Raw genomic sequence first — 22,490 nt, 5'->3', positions numbered from 1 at the left:
TACCATTGTTTTCCCTTGATTTGTTTTCGGTCGATCTTGTTTTCTGTGCTGAGCACCAATGCTATCGACGCCAGGAAGGCAGCTCCCACACCTGGACCCTACCTATCGACCCATCAACGCATGAACTCATTATCCACCACTATCCCCCACACCAAAGAGCTCAAGTGATCCCCCTGGTAGTAGACGCAACTTTCTCAGCTGAATCTGTGCAGCAAAATAAGGAACTAATAAAGCGAATAGCGAGCTAAAAATAAACAATAGAAAAATAATAATAAAAAAAAACGTGGTTTATGTTTATCATATTGTATGGGTGTGATGTCCCAGTGGAAACGAATTTCCTTTTAAGGGACCTTATGATAGGTAACACAAGATGTACTCATCCAAAAATGTCGTAACTATGAGCAGCAAGAGGTAACTGAACAGAATGATGAAAATTATCGTTATGTAGGGTGTCGTTAACAAAAATAATAGTTTGTAATTCGTTAACCGGAAGAATATTATGAGAGCTGTCGGAATAAAGCTGCAACGTAGGGAGCAAAACTGGGTTTTTGAATATAGTTTTTAAGTCTTCTAAGATAAGATTCACATGCCTAACCCCAGGCTATAATGTTTTTATTTAAGCAGGAATGGATATGAGCAAGATAAACTTTAAGAGAGTACTGCGAGAGACGAAATAGCTTACTCTGCGCATTATTCCACAAAGCGATGAAACTTTCTTCTCTACATATTTTATGTGGTCAACCCAACGAAATGTTGTGTCCAAGATCAAACCTAAATATTTAAGTTATCTGACTTCTTCGATTGTACATGAATTCAATTTTACGTTGCCATGCTGTGGTACAGACTTCCTAGGGGAACGAAAAAACATACATTTAGCTTTTGAAGCATTCAGGGAAAGCAGGTTAGCTGTGAAGTATTTTGAAAAAGCCTGTAAAATCTGATTCATACCACGAACATCAGTTTACGGATAGAAAAGAGTAGTAAAGTCTCCAAATAACCGTGGAACTCCTTTCAATTGAAGTCTGGACAAATCATTTACGTACAAAAGAAACAGTAATGGGCCTATATTACTCCTTTGAGGCACGCCCACTCCAATATGATTTAAAGAACTTTTAGATTTACTCATAGAAACATACTGTTTTCTTCCTGACAAATAGTCACGTATCATACCGTTTGCAACTCCTCTGATTCCATACCCTTCAAGTTTTTCCAAGAGAATGGAGTGAATTAGCGTATCAAATGCTTTACGCAAATCTAAGAAAAGAGCTCCAACGGTTTTCTTTGAATCAATGCCGTTGATCACATCAGCCAACAATTCAGCAGTTGCAGTAGATGTACTACTCCCTTGCCGACAACCAAGCTGTAATTTATTTAATAAATAATATATATGTTTATTTAGAAAAGGCATGAATCTATTGAGAAGTTTTTTTTTTTCCAAAATTTTATTAAAAATTGATAACGTTGAAATTGGACGATAATTGCATGGATCGCGGATTTAAAAATAGGAATTACCATAGCAACTTTTATACAATCGGGATAATAACCTGTTTTCGGCATTTTATTGAAGGCTTCAGCCAAGATTCTTGGTAATAATATCCACTGAAATGCAATCAGGACCACAGCTTCTGTTTCGCTCCTAATAGTTAATTAATAAAGTAAATTCGTTCGCAGAAGCTGGATGCAAGAAAATTTAATCAGTAACACGTTGTAAGCTCGAAAGAGGGTTCACTGTAGGATAAAGCTAATGTTTCACCTATACTGGAGAAATAATTTTTGAATACTTCACAAATTTCTTGGTTATCGTTGGTCTTCACACCATTTTCAACAAGCGCAATCGATTTAGTTTTAACAGATTTCCCAAAAGTATGGTTTATGTTTTTCCACATCTTCGCGTCAGGGATATTATTCAGGAGATTTTCATAGTACATCTTTTTAGTTATTTTGTTTAAAGAGCTAATTTTATTGGACACGTGTTTAAAAAGATCTTGAAGGAGCTGATCATTAGGATTCCTCTTCATTCGTTTATTGTAGTTATTTTGAATTCTGATCAATGATCACAAATTGAAACTCATTCATGGACAATAATTCCCTTTGGTATTAACTTGCGATTTTCGAGTGTTTAGTTATCATCAAATTATAAGTTGGCATAATGTCGGTAAAGCACAAATCAGCATTCTGAACTGTCCCAACATTATTTAGGAAATGGCTGAATTCCATGTCAAGCTTAGTACGGTCAATGACAGTTTTAGTAAGCGTGACTTTTTCCCTCTCATCATGTAATTTGAAAGACAGGATAAGCATACAGTGGTCACTTACATCAGTAAAGATGGTATCATTCCTTAATCGTGGAATATTATCAGCTCTACAATTAACATGATGAAGAATGTTCGAGCTTATAGGCCTGGTTGGAAAGGTGTTCATGCATTCAAAGCCGAAAGATTCCAAAAGCGATTTGTACCTGACGACCACATTGTTATTTTAAAAATTAACGGGTATATTGACGTCAACAAAAAAGAAAACAACAACGATTATTAGTAGACGAATCAAGTATATGTCGTAACTGAGCATCATCCTACTTGAGATTTGGCTGGATTGCGCTACTTATTTAAATAAGATGACTTTCCGTGCCAATTTCTCGATCGTAGTAGGCTGCTGGTGTTTGCTGATCGGTACTCGGTGGTTGCCTTGGTTACCGTCGACAGAAGGCTCGCTTGGGGACTCTCGCTTCCAGAAAAAGGAGAGGGCTCGCTTGCTCGTCGTTTGGTCGGTTGGTTGCTTGGCTGATTTGCTGGTACTTTCGGGTTGCCTTGGCTACCGTTGAACGACAGAGGGCTCGCTTGCTCGTCGTTCGGTCGGTTTTCTACAGTTGCTTGGTTGATTTGCTGGTACTGTTGGGTTGCCTTGGCTACCGTCGTTCGGTCGGTTGGCTATCTAGCTGCTGTTCCTTCCTGCTTTTGAAGTAGATGCTACCTTTTAAGCGTCAGAATGGAGAATGACCCACATGGACAGTACACCCTCTTTAAATAACTGAAGGCTTTTACACTTCAACCAAGTTCACATATTTTTATTATTAGGGAAGTTCAAATGTTCTTATTGCTATTATTATTATTATTATAATTAGTAATGTTGGTTACCTGTTGATTGATGGGGACATGACATCGTTAATAGTTCCATAATTTCTATTCGGATATTAAAACACAATTATTATTTTCTAATTTATTTATTTTTTTTATTCGCTCATCGCACATTTTTCACTACAGTATGTTCTCTAAAATATTCAAAAATATATTTATTTCGAACGATGGAGGACGATTAAAACCATGAATATTATAATTCCGTCCACTCAAGCCAAGCTCAACATTTATATGGTGAAAACCGTCATCATGAACATTGCGTAGAACGGTAAAGGATATGCGACTTGTGGTGAAAATTGCTAATCCTCCATTTGAGTTGTTCCCGCATGAGAAAATGTAAATGTGTCCAGGAATATTATACACCGATTTGTTATCTGTTTTTACCCATGTTTCTTCTATAACGACTACATCAATCAATAACCGGCAGTGGTGAAGTGTTTCAAGGATTTCTAATCTAATCTAATCTTATCTAACACCAACACAGCCAGTTCTTGAAAGCATCCTGGAAAATGATATATATACCGACATAATTTTTCTTGTCTATTTGATATATGTTTCACATCGAAGATGCGTCACACACGCCTACTGTGTAGCATTTAAGGGGCAAGATGATTCAGAAAACATCGGGCCAATTGAACCTGAAGGCTGCCTGACATGTGTTGATGTAGAAGTCCAAATTGTAGACGAAGCTTGACGAAGATCAACATGAACTAGTCCGGTTTATGGTAGTTGCGCGGAATGTTTTCCTTCGATTTGAGATAAACAAATGTTCGGATGTATGTAGCCGATTTTTGATATGCATTGGCAAGCCTTTTCGTGGCCAATAGTCAGGTTTAACGCTGCGACTTAACGAATGATGGAACTAATGATGGGACGAAAGATGGGACGCCTCGTGGAGGTTCTACTTGGCTTCGGAACAGATTCTCAGCGGCAAATAATAGGGACCTAGAATGAAGAACTAGAAATTGTCCCCTGGGCCTGGTTATGGCCAGATCTGCAACCGATAATAAATAAAAAATACTCCCAGTCAAGTGTTTCAAGAATTTGATCAAATACTTATTTTTGATTAATAATCTATTTGATAAGGCTCAATACAATTGTTCACTATACAAAACTTCGTAAAACTATAGTCAAAATGTACATCAGAGTAAAAATACTTTATCTTCCGCTATCCAATAGCCTCCTCCATGCGAATGGGATCCACTTGAAGTGATTTCATTATATGGCAGTATCACCTAGGGGGTAGACTGCTTCCATTGCAGCAATGGACGCAAAACGTGGTCATCACTCACAAACTCATCACGAAACGGTTGCTTTCCAAAGTCGACGATGCATCGACTAAAAGAACTGCTGGTGAAGAACAATGCAGAGGACCACACAATGTTTGCTGCCGAGTAAACAGACGATCGCATGACACTCATCGAGAGTGGCCTGTTTCTGTCGATAGCCGAGTGAACACTGAAAGCTTCTACACACTAATCCAGGCCTCCATCGTTCGGTAAATTTTGATCTACAGAACTGTTCGGTAAAAGTTTAAAAATCTATGAAAAATCCAATTATTAGAAAATTTATTCTGAACTTGTGCAGAATTTGTTCGGTTTACCCCATTTATTGATGACGAATAAAATTTATAAATTTTCTTGATTCCTCACGTGTAACGGTCAATTGAAAATTTTACCGACTTGTTCTGCTGTTCAAAAACCTGGTAAATTCCTACCGACTTCGGTGATCTGAATTGAGTGCGTACTTATTGAAAACCTAACGTTTGATTGGAGAAAAATCACTTCTAATTCTATTGTATTTTAAATCAATATCAAGAAAAATGCATGAGAAGTTCACCAAACAGCTTAACGTGGTTTACGTCAACCATGCGGTCGTAACTTGTACTCAACCTCACCGATTTTTTTTTAACTTAACTTTTAAGCAGGTATAATGGAGCCTCGCTTGCGAGTTCGAAATGAGCCGAGCGTAGCATTTTTCTGAGGAGTAGAATACATACTGCCAAATTATTTCACTGAGCTTCAGAGCTTGTGAGCGAAGGGGGATACAAGGAGAGTGAGGTTTGCTGCCATTAATGTTCATGTTCTTGCTTCGAACAAAAAAGTCACCCGGAGTCTCGAAAAGCGCACCTTACGTCAAATCATCCTCTCGCTGAAGCTCACTCTCCCTCTCTCTCGAGGAGTTTTTGTTTACTTCTTCCATATTACTGCCGCCACTCAATCGAGGTGAGGGCTGGCTAAACTCGCAGGACAAGAATGTTTTAAAACATCCAGTGAGTTTGAGGAGTTTCAGCAAGCCTGCTTTTAAGTATAATCAGTAAAAGTGTAACATACTTTTCTGTAGGCAGCGGGCAAGGTTGCAAATAATCATTTCAGCTAAAATAATTTTTGTCGGAATAATAAAACCATAAGATGGTATGATGGCATGTTTTAATTGTAACTTACAAGAAGAGGTTACAAAGTATGCGTTTGAATCATAAAACCTGTAGATTTTGCTTTCTATGAGTCACAATCAGCGATTTCCTGATCGCTGAGTGAGTGAGTTAGTGAGTGAGTGAGTGAGTGTGTGAAAAATCGCTGATTTTGACTCTCATGAAATGAAATAAACAGGTTTAAGGGGGTAGTACACTTTGAACGTCCAAAAAGTAAGGCATTTTCGTTAATTTTTTTAGCAATAAAACACTCAGGGACGGCAAATATGTTATAACCCATTTATTAGTCATCCTTCGAACTACAATTTGTTTTTTTTTTAACTCGATTGGCGTCTCCCCGTGGCCAGTGCACCAGGTCGCGCGGGCGTCCTCGCGCGGAAGTCAGAAAACGGCGTGGGAAAATACTCCGTTCCATGTGATCCTGGAACATAAATCGGACAAAAATCCTGATTAGTAATGAAATTTGGGTTAGAAATACGTATTCCGATTTTTTTAAATTATTTTTTTCAAAAGTTGTGGCCTTAGGAAAAAAAGTCCATTTTTTTTCACCCTAAAAATCCTTACAAAATCGAAATTGTGGATACGTATTTCTAAGCAGAATTTAATTCTGAACAAGAAAACCTAGGCGATATCCAAATTTGATGATAACTGGTTAGAGTTATTTCGCACGCCAGTTTGAAAAACCCCGCTTCGAGATAAACGCGTTTAAAGATAAAATTGCTCTCTCAGCGCGCCGGTACATGTTTTAGGAGATCGCTTCGTAAAGCGATAAGGAATATTCTGGCGGACTTGGAGTCTTTTCTAAATTAAAATATACATCTCAAGAAACATTTTAAGCCAAAAAAAAATGTATTTTTTTATAAATCAAAGTGTACTCCCCCCTTAATATGTCAAACACATTCTTTGCAACCTCTTCTTGTATCCTACCAATTCAAAATATGATCATGGCATCTAGTTATTTCATAATTTAAAAATAATTAAGAAATGATGTTCGACTTCCTCAATGACAAAGGATTTATTTTGAATTTAAAAAAAATGCACACTTGAGCAAACATCATGAATAAAATTAGAAAAGGGTCGCCCTTACCCAATAGTTTTGTTGTTCTTAAGACGTGCTTCTGTTCGCGATAAAAGGGCATTACAAGTTTAGTTTACAAAAGCTGATAAGCTCTTTTCTATTGTTTGTCGAGATCAGGTATGGAAAATCATTTACATTCATTTACATTCATTTGCCTCTAACTTTGTTTGTTTGTTTGTAAAACTATGTTTGAAGCTTATGTAGGTTTTGATATAAGCTAAAGCTGTATTCAAACACTCAAATCTGTATCCCATATGCATGAAAAACTAGAGCGTGTAGAACTTGTTATTGTTTTTCAGAGAATGTAATTTACATTCACTGAAAAACAAAGGTGGGTTCTGTTCGCTCTACACACTTAGATTATATTACAGGAGTCAGTATTTTTTTTACTGGGTTTGTGAATTATTGGAAAAGTTGGAAAAAATTCAAATGACCTTTATTTATCCATAAAGAATCAATCAAATCGACAAATTATATTTTCTATCGTTAAATGGGGTCAACAGAGCTAATTCTGTTCAAGTTCGGAATAAATTTTCTCATTTTTTTTTTAATTTTCCACAGATTTTAAACTTTTACCGAACAGTTCCGCAATTCAGAAACCCAGTAAATCCTTACTGACTGGATTAATGTGTATGCATAAGAGATACAAATTTAAGCTTTTGACAAAAAAAAATGTAGCTGATATCAAAACCTACAAAAGCTTCAAACATCATTTTACGGAATTCTATTGATTAAACAATTTAGAGGCAAATTAATGTAAATGAATGCACAAAATGAATGACAATGAATTTCCATGCCTGGTCGAGGTACAGAGTATTATTGAGTTTGCTATCTATACACATATAAATGAATTTCTGTCTGTCTGTCTGTCTGACCCTTATAGACTCGGAAACCTACTGAACCGATCGGCGTGAAAATTTGTATGCATAGGTTTTTGGGGCAGGGAAAGGTTGTTATGATGGTTCGAGACCCCTCCCCCCTCTGTAAAGGGGGGCTCCCATACAAATGAAACAGAAATTTCTGCATAACTAATCAAGCAAATGAAACCAAATTTGGCATGTGGAGGTCATATGAGGTAGCCCCTTTAGAAAAGACGGGGGGGGGGGTGCTACGTAAAATATAGCATGCTTTTTTGAATTGCCGCATAAACTCAAGCTAATATTGAATCCCGAGCAAGGCCGGGCACACTCAGCTAGTATAATATAAAAATGCAAAAATGGTTCACAAGCTATGAAAGGTCTTCAATGTCGGTGCTACGTGATACCAACACTTCCCCACATCATGTAGAACGAGTGTTTTTGCCTTCATCAGGATGCATTTTTTCAGATTTGGAATTCTTGCATTTTTCTGAATGTCTATTCATTCTAGTAATTTTGCTGCACTTGCCCCAATTTCAAAATCATATAAAGTAAGTATCTACTTGGGATTGATAACTGAAATTTAAAACGCTGACCAATTTGCTTTGCTCACTAATTGCTTGCCAAACATTAGGTTTTACGCATTACTCTACTCACAGTTTCATGGCCGCGGCACAAAATACCATAGGAGGAATTTTCCCGAGCGATTTATTTTTATCCCTAAACTGCCAAAAACCCAAACAGAAAAACGTACAAAACCAATTGATGACGCTAACCTGAGCTGGTGGCGCCCACGCGAAAATCAATACCCTTCAAACATCCAAATGACAGCCGCTAATTTTCTCATCTTTTCGCTTCTCTCACCACCAGAACCAGAGCAACATCATGCCGAAACCATTCGGCGCTCCTCTGCCGGTCAGCTCACACCTGTCCCAGGTTCAACCACCAGCATCCTACCCACCTGTGGCCGGTAGCGTACCGACTCCGTTCGCCGCCGCTTGTCCGGCTCCCACTCAGGCTCCGGCCTTAGCTCAACAGCCGTCGGTCTACCCACCGGTGGCCGCTCCGGCTCCGGCTCCCGTTGCCGCCGCCCCCGCTGCTGTGCCAACTCAACAAGGTTGTTACTCATTTGCGATCAACTCATTCTAAAGACGAGAACCTAGGTTTTCAAACATACCTCAACCGACAGCAACACTCAAAAATATCTTTGTTCCGTTTTGTAGTTATATTCATTTTTCATAATCTGAATGACATTTTGTTTCCATTTTTCTTCGAATGGTTTTTAAAAATATCCCCATCAACACCGTAAACAACCGACATTGAAATACTTCCTCCTCACCACACTGTACTGCAACATCATGTGTGAATACCATACAATCGAACTACGTCACACACACAGGAAAAAGCTACTTTTACAATAAAAAGTCAGTCAATCCACCCAAATTTAATTTTAGAGGTACGATTTCAAGTCGCTAGAGAGAGACTGTCTAAATGTCAGCTGCAATACATGGCTCTACTAATGCCGCATCTAATTACATTGAACCGCTCATCAGAATAACGCTTCAAATCATGCTTTCAATGCTTCTTCTTCTTCTTTCTCTCTCTATCTTTTACCGCTTCTGGCTTTCTTTTCTAATCTGCTACGCTTACTAACCTCATCGTGCGTGCCAATTTGTCCCTCCCAACTGTCCCGAATCAACAACAACAACAACAACCAAAACATCGAAAGGCGACGAAGAGGAGCAGGAGGACGACGAAGAAGAACAGGTACAAAAAACAGCCGAATCTCCCGTCCCTGTGTTTACCTGGCCTCCGAAGCGCGCCATCGACGAATTTATTCCTCTCGCTACCCCTATTTATATCCCGGTTCCGGAAACGCAGAAAGTGGTCGTGAAACCTCCGGAAAGACCAAGAGAGAAAAGCAAAAGCAATTCTCCACCGGAAATCCAACAGCAACAACAACAACCAGAAGAAGATAAACAGTTTTCGAAGAGCGTTCAGAGCAAATCCGCTCCAGAGTTGAGCAGAAAGCGAAGTGATGCCCAACAACAACAACAACAACAACACCTACAGCAGCAGGAGGAAGAGAGTTACGAGACTTACACGGCGACGACCACATCGACTTCGGCGTCGTCCGAAGAGTACCAAATGTATTCGACCCAGACGTCCCAACCGATAGTCACGTTCTACGACACACCGATTCTGGAGATGGATTATCCATTCTCGTCCGGTCAACGTAGTGCCCAGGCAAGTACCGGTGCCATGTCGGATGCTTCATACACTCATTTCGTATTTCGTGATGTTCCACCGGAGGTGGAATCGGTTGAGCCCTCGGTCGAACCATCCATCGAACCGGAACGTGCAAAATCTCCGGAAGTGGTTAAGCCGCAGAAGCGGGTAGAATTTGTCGATTACAGAAAAGAGCTGGATCGCTTCCTAAGGGCAGAGCAAGCGGCCAGCGAGGCTGCCGAGCGACGAAAACAGATGGAGCTTGAAGAAGTTACCGAAGAGTTCACGATACCACACTACGAACTACCCGTCATCAAATCTCCCAATCCAATGGGTCCCAAACCGATCGTTCCCAATCCCGTGCCCAAACAATGGCAGAGTAAACTGGTTCAGGCTTTGTGCACTGCACCCAAAGATCCCATTCGCTTGACCGCAGAACAAATCGAGGAAGCGAACTTCATGAAGTCCCGCAACGAAGCTTACGTTCGTGAGCAACAGGAAACCAAGATCAGGCAGTTGGAAGCCCTAAGGAGGCAGGTTGATGCCCTAGAACGTCGTTTGGACAAGAAAAAGCCTGAACCAGAACCTGAACCCGAACCATTTCCTCCTCTTGACATTCCTCGAAAAGGCTCCGTGATGGCCAGGGTGCTAGCCTCATCCACCACCAAAGCCGAACGATTCCCCAAATATCTGCCGGCACCGTTTGTCCCACTTCCCGACGATACCACTCCGTATTTCCCACCACCTCACTCGATGGAACCGATCCGAAGTGAGAAAATCTCATCCATACGCGCGTCACCCTTCCTGGAAGCCTTAATTACAGCTCCTTATACTCCGTTTCAGAAATTTGGCACTGAAATACCTTCGCAAATGGAAAACATGCCAGTGCCATCTGGTCGCATATCGATGACCGATGCGCTGGTAACCGCCCCACAACGGCCCTATACACCGTTCACCGAAGTCAAGTTTGAGCGATCCGAAATGTATCAGGAGTTGCTTAAGGAGCAACCCTCGGTCCAGGTCGATCCAGAACTAAACTTCTCGGCGTTTGCCAGCGTCGGTGGAAATCGAACTCCAATGCCGTTCAAGCCGATCATACCAGAAATACGAGAGCCCTGCGAGCAGCCACCAGAACCGGAACAATCAGCACCTGAACCGGAACCGGAACCAGAACCAGAACCAGAACCCGAACCAAAGGTAGAGGAGAAGAAACCTAAGAAGAAACTACCTCCATATCCGAGAAAGGACGCCGGATCCGACCACTATTCGTTAGCTCCTCGGCGTGAAACCAAATCTCCCCTGCATCAGCCGGCGGAAATCCCGAACTACCAGCGCAAGTGGTACAACCTACCGACGCAAAATCCACCGCATACACCAGATCCAGAGGAACTTCGCCAAAACGTCCCGTTGGCATTTGTAGATACTCATTCAAAATCCCATCTCACAAAGCCTATCGCGCAATCTGTAAATACTGTAAATATTAGAGATCAAGTAACGTTGAAGAAGGCACAACCGTTCACAACCATTCAAAATCGTACCATCCCAGTCATACAGACCCCGCTGGAGGAAGATGCCGAGTTGGCACAGTATAACCAGTTTAGCAATGCTCACAGTCGTCTGCAAGCAAAGGGTGTTATCGATCGCGGTCAGTCCTTTACTCCTTCGCTGATCTTGACCAAACATCCGACGACTATTCCCTACTACCAGCATCAGCTAGGTTTCGAGGAATACTATGCCGAGTCGAAAGAATTCGATGGACGTCGTACGCCTCAGCCGGTTAGGAAATCTCCTGCCTTTGGGCCACCACCGAACCCACTGAAGGGGCATGTTCCACCGCCTCGCGACGACATCCCGAATGAATCGGGACTCTATCTTTCAATGGGTAAGCTAACAGGTGTTCCTTGGTACGCACATAAAGCTCATGTTCCGGCAGATATCCAGCAAAAGATCATCCAGCAACAGCATGGAATGGGCCCAGGATTCGATGCGTCTCGGCATCACAAGACCGTCAGCTACCAGGATACGCCGATGACCGTACAAACTCAACAACATGGTGACATGACCGTTCAGACCCGTTCGCAGGAGAGTGCCATGAGAGAGCAGGCATCATCCGAAAGAACAATCAACACTGCAAGCCAGGTAGGAAATGCTTTAATTCAGAAGCGCACTAGAATCGTAGAAGAGCACGAGCATTCGCAAACGGCCAAGGCAGTAGAAATTTCAAAGTTTTCTTCCAAAATTAAGGAAGAGGAAGTACCCCATAAGGGTTACGTTGCCCAGCAGACCAGACGATTCTCCGGACAGGACGAAGCGCTGAACATCCCTCCTCAACTTCAACAGCAAGAATATTCAGCACCCCAGCAGCCCGAACCTCAACCACAGGTTATGCAATCCTTCCCCTCGCAGATGTCCCAACCAGCTCCTAGTTCCTTCCCCTCACAGATGTCCCAGCCAGCTCCTAGTGCTTTCCCATCTACAGCCATCTTCACGGAACCAATTGTAGATCGCTTCCCAACCAAGAGTTCACGCAAGGCGAGTGTTCTACTTCCTCCGAACGCTCAACAACGTTCGCCAACACCAACCAGTGGTTTCAAAGCTCAGTTCAACGAGTACATGATTGGCACTGGATCACTGGGAACGCAGCGCGAAGAGCCCGAAAAAGAACTAACACAATCGTGGCCACCGCAGCTACCATCTTTCATGTCTAACACTAACCCAACCGCCAACGTGAGGCTCCCACAACCTGCAGCTCCACCGGCACCAGCAGTCCCTCTAGCTGTCTCCAATGGACGCAGGCCTTCCAATAACAGCATCACAGGCTTCAGTAACAACAACAACAACAACAGCAACAGTAATATTATGAGCTGTCAAAACAATAATACTGATCGATCTGATGCTAGCGCAGGTTCTGGTTTGTACAACAAGGGACGGGCTGCCTGTCAGACCACCGCTCCAACCCGTGGTCGCGGTGTCATGAACCAGGCAGTTGCTCCCGGTGGCCGTGTTCCACTGTGTGGCTGCTGCAATCAGCAAATCAGGTGTGAAAACGACTTCAGCATGACAACTATATACCGATTGTGTTTCTTTTGTTTTTGAGTGTGTTGTTCCCGTTGCATGGGTTTGAAGCTTTAACCTAACCGCTCTGTTTGTGTCCAAACTAACTTCTTTCCCACGCAGGTTCCTTTCATCACCAGCAGCCGAAGAAATCGCCGCTAAAGCAGTCCAAATTTGAACCGGGCATGGCTACAACTCTGCTGGATAACTCGGTAAGCAAACTGGCTTCGATCAACGGTAACAGTGACTACCGCAAGCAAGCATCCAACGTGCTCAAGGAGATGCTGGAAGCCAGACTAAAAAAGCACGATCCCTCTTCCCACCTGGACGTCCACTCCAAGAACAAGGAAAACCTCCTCCAGAACGGAAACACTCTCCCTAAACGAACCCTCAACCCATCCCATCCCATGTCCCGGATCATCGATATGTGTGATTCTAACTCTGTACCCGCTCCTCCACCCCTCCCAAAATCGCAAATCCCCTTCGTCATGCCCCAAAATGGACTCCGTATAGATCTCAATCCAGCACCGACTAACCTGACTGTGAACAGTGTTGTGTTGCGGCCCAAGAACAATAACCTCGCGAACAGCCACAACATCAACAATGGTGGCCACCCGGACGAGCCACTGGGATCGCAGATCAACCGACGGAAAGTAAGTTCTGAACTAACCTCGCATGCGCGTGATAGACGTTCCTATGTGGAGAAAAATAACAACAACAGCAACAGCAACCACAGCAATCAGAGCAGTGCGGAAAGTGCAAAGAAGGATACCTCGGCGGCTACCACCACCGATAGTGTCGCAGTGCTATCGGCGCTGGTAGACAAGGTACCCGTTTGCAACAAATGCAACCACAAGATTGTAACGTAAGTAGTCTGGTTTGAATTGGAGTGTTGTTTTTTCTTGTTTGCAATTTACCGATAACTTGTGATGTTATTTATGGACTTTGAGGCTAGGAAACAGATTACCAGATCAATATTCGATGGGTATGTGATAAGCGTGGTTAGGCCTTATCTTCAACCGATCAAAGCCAGTGATGCCAACATTGCAGCGTAAACTGGACTCTTGAAGATTTTTGAACGCATCCAGTCAATCATAATTCCTGTGAAATTTTCTTCAACATTTTTAGGAACTGTCTTCGAAATTTGGAATTCAATTCCTTTGAAATTGACCTTGGAAAATGTAACCTTAAAATTTTAGGTAGAATTATGTTGAAATACTCCTAAGAAATCTCTTGGTATTATTTTTCATTTGAATTCACTTCAGAACTCGCTTGGAATTACTCCTAAGAAGTTCTTCTCCATTTTTGTTAAAGAATTCTCTTCAAAATTGTCAGAGCTCTCTTGGAATTGCTTTGAAGTTTGTCCATCCTCTCCCGAAAGTTTGTCCTATTTTCCCAGGAAACTTCTTTCATTTTCAAGTTGAAACCCTTCTGGTTCCTCTAGTAAAATATTTCCAATTTCCTTCGATAGATTTTCTGACTTCCGTTGAAAGATTCTCGGTAGTTTCTTTTAACTTTCCCAGGATGTTTTTTGCCAGAATTCCCTGGAAAATTTTCCATATTTCTGAGATATTCCCAACTGCTCCTAAAAATTTTCTCCGGTTTTCTTTTTTCAATTTCCAATTTCTCCAGGAGATTTTTTAAGCCTTTTTCTTTTTCGACTTTAGGGATTCCCTGGCATTTTCTTTCGATTTCCCAGAAAGTTGTAACCGGCTTCTCTCGGAAGTTTAAGTTCGCTTCCATCGGAAAATTCTTCCCGCTTCTCCTGGAACTGTCTTAGTTTTTCTGGCCTTCTTTGGAAGTGTCTTCCGACTGATATCTGAGACGTAAAATACTACCATCAATTAGAGTTGACCCAGACCTTCGCCTTGATATGCCAAACCCTTATTCACCGATCACCATGCTTGCTTCACCATCTTCGTTCACGAATAAGAATTGGGAAGCAGCATTACCAATAGGCAGCGAAGTTTGAAACGTGACTGTTATTTGCTACGGTCAGATATTTAAAATAAAGGCAAAGGCCATAGAGTTCGTACAATTTTCTAGCTTTTTAACTTTTCCAGCCCTAAAGATCCTGGAATTTTGTTGAAATTCTCGGAACTAATCTGAAGTTCACGTAATTTTGCTTAAACTCTTAACTTTGTGAATTTCCCTGACATTCTCTTCTCAAAGTTTCGATAATTTTCCTGGAGTTAATAGCCCAAGTAACATTTTAAGTTTTATGAAATACTACAAAGCCACTATAAAACAACATTCATAAAACCCTGGTCAAGACTGCTTTGCCATTGATGCATCCACCAAAACCTCATTGATGCTAGAATCTGTCTTGTTGGCCCACTCTGGAAAAGGTTCTGAAAGGTGTATTTTCGAAGCTCTTCAAGATTGATTTACTGGAAAATGGTTGTACGATAAACGCATTGAAATCCATTTCAAACCCGTCTTAAAGCTACGATAAAAGCTATTTGGCAACAATTAAAAGCATTATCCGAGCCATTTACCCTAGCCACTTGCTAAGTTCTTAAGAAAAACAACAATCAAGATAAAAAAGGATTCATAAATACCATCCGATCTTATCAAAATAATTAAAATAAAAACTGATCGTATAAAAATCCTGCCGAATTTCCAAAATTATAAAATAGTTCTCATGAAGTCGCCTAGTTTTAGGTGCCACATAAAATTTGATGTGAAATGTATGTGAAAACATCGAAAAATTTTAGTCCGCACACGGAAAACATCGATTTTACTAATTATTTTACATTAAGAAAATAAAATATATTCTTATAGGGGAATTTACGTATTCTCGGCAACCTAAGCAGCGACCTTCTTTCTATAGCCTTTTTCTCTAAGGAACGCACACATATGTACTATTGGTTTGTTTACAATCTTTTGCTGCCAGCTGCTCTAACAATTTCAGTCGAAAGAATTGTCAAAAACTGTTTTGAAACGCTTTTACAAAGCTCCAATCTTCTCTAGTGAGAACGAGTATTGTCGGCAACCAGTTTTTCTTCGGCAATCGTTCCATTCAAACTGCATGTAAATCTGCTGTTCTATTATCGGCAACTCGAAATCAGCTACAATTTGTAGTGCGTGTGTTGCATTTCAAGAAAACCTTGCTAGATTGCTTTTTCTCAGTGGTTAAATTATAGCCAAATTGAAGCTGAAAGCATAAAGAATCGTTTGCATGCATTCAGCGAAGTGTTTTCGTAAGAAAATCCAGTGAAAATAGTGTTTCAATTTGGGTTGCCGAAAATAGTCTGTCATGTCGAAGCCGTCATTTACCCTATAAGCTTAGCCGAGATTTTTGTTTTTCATGATTTTTGCATTCTTAATATTTCTCATTGTTAAATTAACTAAAATAAAGTTATATCCAAGGAAATATAGATTGAAAATCGATGATTGTAAAAAACAAATAAAATAATTGTAATATGGCAGATGCAAAAAAGTTGATTTTAATGGGCCATTTGTGACAAAGTTATTTTGCCTTCAAGAAATCCTTAACAAATTCATAAGGTTTTGAATTGGCTTTTATGAAGAAAACTTGTAGACTATATTGTATTTATCTAAAGCCATTTAGCTTGATCCCAATCCGTTCAGATTTATGGCGGCTATGTTGCCTACAAAGTGTTAAACGTCAAAGTTTGTTTATCTTTCGACAGTTGCGCTGTGCGCTTCAGCGTTCTTCCAGACGATTCTCTCCCGATGGCTTGGAAGCAGTTACTCAGAAAGTATTCACTACATTTTGCACAGCTGTAAGCTCGATCATTCCCGAAAAGATCCCCTTCTTCCGGATGGTTCTGGAAGTGCACCATCAAACGATGCAGGAATGTACGGTTGAATTGATTTTTTTTTCAAGTGATGATCCTTTCGCCGAATAAAATCGCAGCTATGGATCGGAAACCAACTAGTGTCCGCTAACTGACAGTTTCAGTGGTTTACTGTCGGTACTGACGCAAGTTATTCCGATCTTCATCTATTCGCAAGGTCTGAAGGAGGCTGGTATGTTTTCACAGACCAGTTTTTGACTTCTCGCCAGACTGTAAAAGGTTTTTAAAACAGTGAAAAAGTGTACTACTAAGCAGGAACGTTTTACACTGTAAAATGCTGTATTTAAACTAAATGGATTATTCATTGCCATTATAAAACCATCATAAATCAAAGTGGATGCCAAATGGTTGCAGAATTGTTACTTGGGAGAACTGCCTTAAAGTTCTTTCGAAGTTTTAAAACTAACCTGATTCCTCACAGTACTTTTCCTAAAAACATTGTACTTCCCTGAACTTCTCTGGACTTCCCTAAAGCTCCCTCAATTGTCGTAATGATCATAGATCTTCCCTGAAGTCTCCGAAATTTTTCTGGAATTCTAGGAAGTTCCTGAAGCTTTAACAACATCCCAGAAGTTCTTGAAACTTTTTCAAATATTATGTAATATTCCAGAAAAACTCTGAACTTCTTTGAAATTCTTCCAATGCTCCCGAAACACTTGGTACTGCCCTGAATTTAATAGAACTATGCCGAGAATCCCTTAACTTTCTTAAAAATCCGTGAAGTTCTCCACACAGTTCTGAGTTTTCAAATTTGTTCATGAAACAGTCCAGAATCTCCCAGAGATTCCCTGAAGCACTCGAATATTCCCTAACGTTTTCTGAACTTCTATGAATTTTCCGGAGTTTTCCCAAGGTTCGACTGTGTTAGTATTAGTATTAGTAAACACGTGTTGGGGTGAAATGTTGCTGTTTGTAAATAATTGAGGTCTAAAGATAGATCGGCATAAGGGTAATCGACTTGTGGGTCCCACGATATCTCAGCATTGGATGGACCAAATTGGCTGAAATTTTGGGTGAAGACTTGAAAATGTATATTTTGATGCCCTGAAAACAAGTTCAAAAAAAAAAATGTGTGCTTACATCAACCCATGATTTTGTACCGAATTACTTATATGTATCCCCTTAATGAAACTGCCCTTAAATTATCGAAACTAATTCGTGCATCAGCTTAAATCTTCCCAAAAATTCAAGACTTTTCTTATGTTTAACATGCTTTCCTGATGTTATTTGAACTGCACAAAAGTTCTCAACACTTCTCTAAATTTCCCCGAAATTTTCAAAAGTTCCCGAAATTTTCCTGAAGTTTTGAAATCTTCTTTGAAACTCTCAGAACATTCCCTAAAATCTCTTATTTTTTCTGAACTTTCCCTGAAGTGTTTGGTACTTCTTTGAAGTTGCCTTTGTTTTCTTAATTTGATTCATTGCCCATAACAATCAATTACACAATGTTTCATACAATTCGGAGAAGGTAGATTCAAAAATTCTCTTTGTTTCTATTTTGCCTGGAACTACTTTTTTTCCGTTATTTTGCCTGAAACTTCTCATTATCCTGATGCGCACGTAAATTCCTAAACTTTGCTGACATTTTCCAGAAGCCTTCGGAACTTTGTGGAAGCTTTTGAAAATTCTAGAACACCTCATCAAAGCTCCAGCAATTTCCTTGGAATTAATTGAACTACCCTTAGATTCTCTGATCTGTCCTTATGTTCTCAGAGCTTCCCTGAAGTTCTTAGTACGAAATTAATGGAACTGTAATGCAAACTTTTAAACTTCCCTGAAGTTTTCGGAACTTCTGTAAAGTTTCCGAAATATTTCTCTGAAGTTCTTTAGACATTCCTGAACTTCCCAGAATTTATTAAGGGTTCTCGAAATTTTCCAGAAGCTGGATCTGTCTTGAATTTATTTGAACTTACCGTTACGGGTGTGGACTTCCCTAAAGTATTTGAAACATCCCTGAAATCATCGAAACAACCCTTAAGATCTTTGAAAATCCCAAAATATCTCAAGACTTAGATTCTCTGCTCTACTTGGAACTTCTTTAAATATTCAAACATTTAAAAATTTGTGAAAAATTATTCCGTAATCTGTTTCTTAATCCTCAACAGGATTGTTAATGACATTAATACCATTAACGTCTGCAATGGGAATTTGCATTGACGATGTTAACGCTGTTATTGTCATTAACATCCCCGCTCCTCAATCAAGCATATAACCATTGTCACGAGAAGATTTCAATTAACCAAACTCGATTCCCCAAATGCTCACCACTCCCCCCACAGAGGTCCATTCATCACCGCTCTCGGACGCATCTGGTGCCCGGATCACTTCATCTGCCACAACGCCAACTGCAAACGCCCGCTGGCCGACATCGGGTTCGTCGAGGAGAAGGGCGATCTGTACTGCGAGTACTGCTTCGAGGAGTTCCTGGCCCCCCTCTGCAGCAAGTGCAACACCAGAGTCAAGGTTCGTCCGTTGATCCCGCTTCAATGTGGAATGGCTAACGACTTTTCATTTATTTTTTCAGGGTGATTGCCTGAACGCCATCGGCAAGCAGTTCCATCCGGAGTGCTTCAAGTGTGCCTACTGCGGAAAGCAGTTCGGAAATAGCCCATTCTTCCTGGAGGAAGGCGATCCCTACTGTGAAGCCGACTGGAACGAACTGTTCACCACCAAGTGCTTCGCCTGCGGATTCCCCGTCGAAGCCGGCGACAAGTGGGTGGAGGCCATGAACAACAACTACCACAGTCAGTGCTTCAATTGCACCGTAAGTTAGCTAGCTTGCTATTCTTTGAACTTACAGCACTAATGCTATTGCCTTATTTCAGAGTTGCAAGAAGAACCTCGAGGGACAGAGTTTCTTCGCGAAAGGCGGTCGCCCGTTCTGCAAGGCCCATGCTCGCTAAAAAAAGAAAAGAAACTCGGTTATTTGGGGGAGCTAAGAATTTTACACAAAGGGTCAACTTTCTATTAAGTTTTTCTGTTGCACATAACTACTATTTTATCTACTTTTAACGCTCTTCACGCAGACCAGAAGGACAGCAATTTTGCAAGGAGTTTGTAATTAATCATTAACCAATTTGAAGCCAAAAAATTTACACAAAAACAAACAAAAACACTCTTACACGTTCATGGTTCTACTATTGGTAACCGTTACGAAAAGTCCTAATAGCTATGTTCATCATTCATCGCAATACAAAAAAAAAGAATCATTTTTGATCAAAAAAACAATCATCATTTTGCAAAACCCGACTAACAGCCACGCTTTCGAGTGTCGTCGTATGGAAATCATTGACTAATGATGCAACAAGTGTGTGGTGCGCGAATGAGATGACAAGAGACACGAAAAAAGGAGAGAAAGATAGAGAGAGGGATACACTCGCCGAAAGCTCGTAATAAGGTCGTAAATTTCCTACTCACACACACATGAGTGCACAACGTAACAGCCCTGCGCATCTTGACCGCCTATAGGAAAACTAAAAGAGCTTACGATACATGGCGCTGCCAGCAGCTGCGAGAAAGCTTGTGAGCACGTGTGAAATGTGTCACCGAAAGTTCGAAAAAAGTGTGCTTTTTAAAGGGAAATGTTTACACCGTGCGGAAACATTTCAAGCTATAGGTTTTTCTTTTTAGTCATTGAAGAAAATCTGTTTAGGTTGTTGAGGGAGTTGAGTTGCAGGCGAAAATGTACTTTAGGCGTATGACGGACGACAGCAGATACATTTAGTTACACTTTTTTTTCCTGTTGTTTCAATTGATTTAGCTGAAAAAGAAGAAAATATTTAGCACGGAAAGTTTGTTACTTTAGAAAATGGAAAGAAAAAGAGATGAGAAGGAAATTATTTACATTAGACATTAGATGAAAATGAAAATCGCAGTCTCGCTAAATGATTCTTGGTTAAACCGCTAAGCAGAGAGAAAAATAAATCATATGTCCAAAAAAAAAAAAAATTGTGTGTGATAAGATATAAGGAAAAATACTTTTTATTTAAACACTATTTAAGTTGAGAAAAATCGCTGATGAAGCAACAAGTGTAGGTAATCATTGATAGAGGGCAAAGAGGATAGACCGCATGCAGCAGCAGAGCAATTATTTAAATCAAAACATTAAGCTGGCAATGCAGCGAGACAATGTAGGATGCTTTATTTTACACATCAGATTACAATGCTATTGACTATTTCAAGAAGAAGAAGCAGTAAGTAAGGAAACAATTGTTGTATAAACCGTACGAGAAGAAGAAGGATTAAGATATACAGATCTTATGTTGTAGAAGTGTGTTTGATTTGCATCCGAAATGAACCGATTCCCGTTGATTACATTGACATGGTACATTCACTCACTCACTTATGTAATTTTAAGCTCTTCCTAATTGCCATTATTTGTAATTCTTTACAAGGAAGGGAACTCTACTGTATAACTTCGTCAATTAACGGCGCCGGTGGTGTAGTGATTACCTCTCACCCCAGCAGGCCTGGGTTCAATCCCAGTCGGCGCCGCCGGGATGTTCTGAGGCATAACATCTCTGATTACGCCTTCCTTCGGATGGGAAGTAAAGCCGTTGGTCCCCGGTTCATGAGTTGATGGGTCGATAGTTAGGGTCCAGATGTGGGAGCTGCCTTCCTGGCACGTCGGTAGCATTGGTGCTCAGCACGGAAAACAAGATCGACGGAAAAAAACAAACCAAAGGAAAAAAAAAAAACCTTCGTACCAACGAAGTTATTGATGGCAACTGGTTCTTGGGCATTACAGTTGTACGTGGCATGAAGATGGGTAACTATGGTGTTTTGTATCATTCTCCCAGTTCTAGTGACCAGCGTTTTGTTGAAGTTTTGGAGAACTGGCTTGAGACATTCCTAGATTCTAGTAAATTAAATATATTGGCTGATGATTTTAATATTAATTGGCGTGATAACCATAATTCGAATCATTTGAAGCGTTTAGCTGAGTTTTTTTTTTAATTTAAAGCAAACGGTAAATGAGTATACGCGTATTTCCAGGCACAGTAGAACTTTAATTGACCACGTTTATTCCTATTTTGATTCCATTTGTTCAGTTACGGATACTGATTTGAAAATTACCGATCATGAGACCTAAGTGATTAATGTCTTAGACCATGTTAACGATAACGATAATTTTGTAAAATTGAAGTGCTGGAGGAAATATTCGAAGCAAGCTGTTTCAAATCTTGTTGAGAGGAGCGTGGATTTTTCATTCGTGGCCGGTAACTTAGATGAATCTACAGCTGTTCTTAATAACGATTTGAAAACGTGTACCAATCAACTAGTTGAGCAATAAAGTTTGTTTCTTTAAAAACTCGAACAGCTGGTACAATTTGGATCTTTTGCGTCTTAAACGGAAAATGGTACAAAAAGTTTTGTAGATCAAATAATGACAATCATTGGAATAGGTACACAATCGCGCGTAAAAAGTATTCACAATCGATAAAGAAAACTCGTTGTGAATATGTTCAAAGAAAGATTGATCAGCATCAAAACAACAGCAAAGAGTTATGGAAAATTTTGAAATCTTTATTAAAACCTAGTAATTGCAAACCGCGGTCCATAACTTTTAATGGCACATTAGAACAGTCAGAACAAGTAATTGCAGTTAAGTTTAATGATTATTTCGTAGACAGTGTTTCATTGATTAATCAATCTATTGAACTCGTCGATGAACCTGACGAAATAAAACAGCCAGTTAATAGTAGTTGCAGATTTGAAGTTTTTCGCCCAATTACATTAGATGAACTTAGAGTTATTTGTTTTGCATTAGAAAAATCGGCTGGAGTAGATAATGTTAATGCTAGAGTTATTCAAGATTGCTTTCATGTCATTGGCCACATCTTTCTGGACCTTATTAATAAATCATTGCAGAATGGACATGTG

At 40.3% G+C, this 22,490-nt stretch overlaps 1 protein-coding gene across 11 annotated transcripts in view; it reads left to right on the top strand.

Moving 5' to 3' along the window:
* LOC135711662 (PDZ and LIM domain protein Zasp-like) overlaps nucleotides 1-20,797 on the top strand; it is a 204,320-nt gene extending 183,523 nt beyond the window's left edge. For 7 of the 11 annotated variants that reach the window (XM_065234547.1, XM_065234548.1, XM_065234555.1 and 4 more), the window contains 5 exons: nucleotides 8,371-8,617; nucleotides 9,230-12,767; nucleotides 18,887-19,070; nucleotides 19,132-19,371; nucleotides 19,433-20,797. In XM_065234547.1, the coding sequence (XP_065090619.1) occupies nucleotides 8,371-8,617; nucleotides 9,230-12,767; nucleotides 18,887-19,070; nucleotides 19,132-19,371; nucleotides 19,433-19,510 (4,287 nt within the window). In that variant the 3' untranslated portion in view covers nucleotides 19,511-20,797. The remainder of the gene's footprint in view (nucleotides 1-8,370; nucleotides 8,618-9,229; nucleotides 12,768-18,886; nucleotides 19,071-19,131; nucleotides 19,372-19,432) is intronic. The other 4 variants (XM_065234556.1, XM_065234550.1, XM_065234551.1 and 1 more) reach the window with 4 other exon arrangements.
* Nucleotides 20,798-22,490: the final 1,693 nt, after the last annotated feature.

The sequence above is a fragment of the Ochlerotatus camptorhynchus genome, unplaced genomic scaffold (assembly GCF_037179485.1).
Source record: "Ochlerotatus camptorhynchus isolate MF236.1 unplaced genomic scaffold, CSIRO-AGI_Acam_v1.1 ptg000434l, whole genome shotgun sequence".
NCBI classification, from domain to species: Eukaryota; Metazoa; Arthropoda; class Insecta; order Diptera; family Culicidae; genus Ochlerotatus; species Ochlerotatus camptorhynchus.
This window is presented reverse-complemented; position numbering and strand designations above follow the sequence as displayed.